Source organism: Drosophila rhopaloa, unplaced genomic scaffold (assembly GCF_018152115.1).
Source record: "Drosophila rhopaloa isolate 14029-0021.01 unplaced genomic scaffold, ASM1815211v1 contig_2, whole genome shotgun sequence".
NCBI classification, from domain to species: domain Eukaryota; kingdom Metazoa; phylum Arthropoda; class Insecta; order Diptera; family Drosophilidae; genus Drosophila; species Drosophila rhopaloa.
The window spans coordinates 10,967,298-10,971,994 of NW_025335083.1; the positions used below are offsets into that span (position 1 = coordinate 10,967,298).

The window sequence follows — 4,697 nt, forward strand, 5'->3', positions numbered from 1 at the left end:
AGAATCGCTTCTTGTTTTTGAAATTCTTTAAAAATATGACCAAATTTAACTATTTGGTGATTCCACGAAACTCAAGTTAATTTTTATTTTGGGTTTTTGGGGCATTTAAATGTATAAGGGCTATTTTGTTCTTTCTAAACCAAATTGGACGCACCTAGGATCTAAACTATTAATTCCAGGTTGATTCTGGAAATTTTATTTTTTTGGCCGATTTTCGTATTTTTTATAAGGGTTTACATAATGATTTTTTGCAAAAATTTGAATATTTTGAATTGTGAATGGAAATAGAATAGAAATTGTATAACCAATTCAAGGCTGTGTGGTATTCCAACATTTTAGCATTATTACAATTGAACATAAACAAAATCTTAAAAATGATTTTATAAATTAAAAAGTTGTCCAGCTCTTTGGTCTTTATTACAACATTTTTTAAAAACATATTTTGTAATGTGCTAATATTTTCTAAAACCATTTTTCCTATATCCATCTTCACTGTGCGATTGTGTGTTGTCGTGCCTTTATTATAACGACAACATGAGCCATTTCCTCGCTTTGTATGGCTCCATTTTGCAGTCGCTCTTCACTTCGTTTGTATCCCCTCCTCATATTTTTTTTAATCTACTCACAGACATTTTTCTTTCAATGTTGGCCCTCCCCCGTAGCCCCCTCGGCCTCCTCTGCCCCACCGCCTCCATTTATTCAGCTCTTTTTCTATTTGTCACCCAGATAAGTGTTTTGTAGTATTTTCTAGATTTTTTGCGTTGTTTCCTTTGATACGCCCGGCGAAGGAAATCCAAATCTTAACTGCAATGCGCTACGTGCCTTGTGGCCCCGGCATAACCAACTGTCATGTCAGACATGTGGATGTGGATGTGGATATGGAAGGATGTGGATGTGGATGTGGATGTGCCAGGGCCACCAGTCCACCCACTCCATGTCCCCATGTCCCCACAGCCCGGCATCAGTTGCCCAGTTGGCAGTCAGTTTCAGTTCCAGTTCCATTCAACTGGCAACTGTCTTTAAGTCCCTGCCACAGCACATACACATCCTGCTTCGAATCCTGCAGGAGTTAAGTTGAGTTGAGATGCCGGCGAACTGCTTCAAATCTTCGGTAATAGATATCAACAACTTTTCGGAACAAGAAGAACATGAGACGGGTTTCGAATCCTGTGCAATGCCGACCTGCCCCCACCGCTCCTCCTGTTCGGGCTTAATAGATTGTTCTCCTTGGAGTGCGTTTCCATTTTCCGGGATGGGTTATATAGGGGATGTGGATCTCTGTGCGCGCTAAATTAAAAATGAACTTTGGCAGCTCAAATTCATGGTCATGTTAACTTCTTGCTGCACTTGCTCGTGGCCGGTCAACTCAGTTCCCCATCGTTTGTCTTGTTCGTGGCCCTCGGTATCCTGCTCCCAACCCACGATGTCCTTTGTAAGTTAGTTACGGACTGGCTTTAGAAACTGTATGATAAGATAAAGCTCTATTCTGTTCGCGGTTCCTTTCTGACTGCTCTGTCGGTGGACCAGATTGCAGCTGTCTCCCGCATGTGAATTCATTTTGAGGTTTAAACGTCGAAAAATATGTGGTTGTAGATTAGCGGTTAAGGGACTCGGTTTATTAGTCATAATTGGTTTATGACCTTGTACAGGGGATAAACTTTGGAAGTGTGTCTGCGAAGATAATAGTTTGGTTTTGTTAAAATACATAAACAATTTAGGAGAAGTACGCAATCCCATAAAAGAGAAGAAGATAAATATTGTTATAAAACGAAATCATGAAAAATATTTAAGCCGTCTTATGATTTTTATTTTGTAAGTAGGTTAAAAATCAAATTGCTGGGCTAAAGTGCTAAGCTATCCTTTTTGGTTAAGTATCTACTTTTAAATTTAACATCTTAATTATTAAAGTTAATTTCGAAAGATATTTAGGAGATTCTGTAATTGTTATTTTTATAGTAAGTTTTTGATTTAAATCATTAAATGGATTAAATTATTTCTTTATATAAACCAAGTAATTATACAATTTTCATTCAAAATTATTTTATTTTATTTAGAAAAGTGACCTATTAATATAAATGAATAGCTAACAATAAACGATGAAACATCATTTTTTCCACTAAATAAAGCCATTTGAGTAGCCCAAAAATAGCCAGATCCATATCAACGAAGGAATCTTAGATTTCCCCATCTATAGGCACTTGCTGAGCACTTTTTCAATTAGATTTACTATCCGCAGATAATAATGCCTTGGATTGGCACGCTTTTATTGCCGCCAGCTAGAACGTATAATCAACAGAAATGGAAAGAGTGTCTGGGAATAAGACTCCTGATAGAGAGACTCTGATTTACAACTTGGAAGCCACAAGCCACCGAGTCGATAAGGTCCAGGGTTGTGTCCACCGGACTATAAAAGACGGGGTATTGAGTGGATTGGAGTTTAGTGATCGCTGAGAGAATGAATCGTTTGCTTTTGAGTGTGGTGGCGCTGGTCGCCTTGAGTGCCTGCTGCCAGGGACATCCGGACATCGACTTCCCCTTCGGGCGGATTGTCAATGGCGAGAGTTCGGATATCGAGAGCCACCCGTACCAGGTGTCCATCCAGACGACCAAGGGCTCCCACTTCTGCGGCGGCAGTCTGATCAGCTCGGACACCATCCTCACCGCCGCCCACTGCATGCAGTCCTACGCCGCCAGCGAGCTGCAGGTTCGTTTGGGATCCACCTCCAGGAGCTCCGGTGGCGAGGTGGTCAGCGTGCGGGCCTTCAAGTACCACGAGGGCTACAACAGCAAGCTGATGGTGAACGATGTGGCCATCATGAAGCTGAGCACCCCCGTCCGCCAGACCACCAAGATCCGGGCCATCGAACTGGCCGACAGCGCGCCCGTTTCCGGCACCGATGCCGTCGTCACTGGCTGGGGCACCACCTGCTTCCTCTTCTGCTCCTCCCCCGACTCCCTGCTCGAGGTGGTGGTGCAGCTGCTGCACTACAAGGACTGCGCCTCCGACACCTACAGCTACGGCAGCGACTCGATCCTGGAGACCATGGTCTGCGCCTCCGGCGAGAAGAAGGACGCCTGCCAGGGTGACTCCGGCGGTCCATTGGTGGCCAACGGCAAGCAGGTGGGCGTCGTGTCCTGGGGCAGCGGATGCGCCTGGACCGGCTACCCCGGCGTCTATGCCGATGTCTCCGCCCTCAAGAGCTGGATCGAGGCCACCAGTGAATCGCTTTAAATAGATCAAATAAATGCCTCTTATCGAGTATTTCAAAAGACAGTGTTTATTACTGGGAACTTTTCTGAAGTGCAAACAAGCGCTGATTTGTCTTTGCACTTTCCCTTTATTTTTTGTTGCTTGATAGAAAACAACTAGAAAAAAAAATGTACCCATTCACAAATAACAAGAACCTAATATTTTTGCTTTGGCTAGTAATGTTAATTCATACTAAACAACTTTAAGAACATGCTCAAAATTTGGGCATAACTTTAAAATTAAGAAAGAGAACAAAAAAAATATATAAGACTAAAGAACGGCATGAAACTAAACTATTTTAAAATCCATTTGTGCTGAAAAAATTAAACGCATATTTTGTTAGAGCAAGTTTTAACTATATATTTGAAGTATTATAAATGTTGCCTTCAAAGTACTTTATAATTTCGTTCGCTCATCGACAGTTTTATTTAAAACATTCCTTTTAAAAGGCGACATAAAAGTTCATGTAGAAGGATTATTTAAAACTTAAAACGTTTTAAGACCTCATGTTCAAAATATCATATTTCAATTTCCAAGGCAAGTAATCCCTTTACTCAGAACTAAAAGTCAGCTTAAATAATAGTTTAAACGTCCAACTTATAGAAAATAGCGTTTTACTAAACTGTTTAACAACAAAGCTTCACTCTTGCTTGAGTAATATGAAAAATCTGGCTACAATAAAAAAGAGCTTCCATAATATCTTAAAAGTAATTGGAGAACCCAACCCTGTTGCTTCACAACTTGGTTCGCTGTCATCACGATTTTGGCTAGACCGACCACACCCAGTCGGAATTGGGAAAATGAGGACCACGGTACCTCCCCCGCAGCCCGGCTAGACTGGAATTTTGATGAAAAATGTATTTAGATACTAGATAAAATTTAGTACACAACTGCGACAAGGAGCAAAAGGAGCCATGCAAATACGAACAAGCGATTCGTGTTGCCGCCCATTCTGTCCAAACGCCTTCGTCGGTATTTTATTGCTTGGCTCGATCTCTGTTTTTGGGGGCGTAACCACTGGTTGTTTTCTATAAAGCTGTTAAATACTTAAGTGTAATTTATGGCATGCGATATTATTCGGTTGTGTGTTGTCATGTTTGCTAAAAGTTTTACATATGCCAAACCCAAACTTAAACGACCATGGATAAGCCCCACAACAACAACAAGAAGGTCGAAGAAATGGCCCTGAAGTTGTATGCCCAAGTATCTAGTGAGTAATATCTCGGGACGTCAACAGACTCACACGAATTTCTTATGAAATTGTTGTGGCCACCATGCCCGTAGAGTTGGCCAAGTTTGTCAACTCCCACTTAGTGCACAATTCTTTGCATATTTTGGGGCTGTCGCCTTCGTGTGGGTCTGTCTTGTTTTGCGTGAACAGGAGCCAGTCTATTATCACTTAATAAATGAGCAAGTTATAGACAGCCCGTCTCGTCCTTCTCCTGTT

The 4,697-nt window shown here is 41.6% G+C and overlaps 1 protein-coding gene across 1 annotated transcript; it reads left to right on the forward strand.

Annotated features, from left to right (window-relative positions):
• Nucleotides 1-2,419: 2,419 nt before the first annotated feature.
• Nucleotides 2,420-3,270, forward strand: LOC108037449 (trypsin). Its single transcript, XM_017114004.2, has one exon. The coding sequence runs from the start codon at nt 2,456-2,458 to the stop codon at nt 3,230-3,232; it is 777 nt and encodes a 258-aa protein (XP_016969493.2). The 5' UTR covers nt 2,420-2,455; the 3' UTR covers nt 3,233-3,270.
• Nucleotides 3,271-4,697: the final 1,427 nt, after the last annotated feature.

What these genes read in the sequence shown, in the direction of transcription:
- LOC108037449 (XM_017114004.2), top strand. Translation starts at nt 2,456, where the DNA reads ATGAATCGTTTGCTTTTGAGTGTGGTGGCGCTGGTCGCCTTGAGTGCC.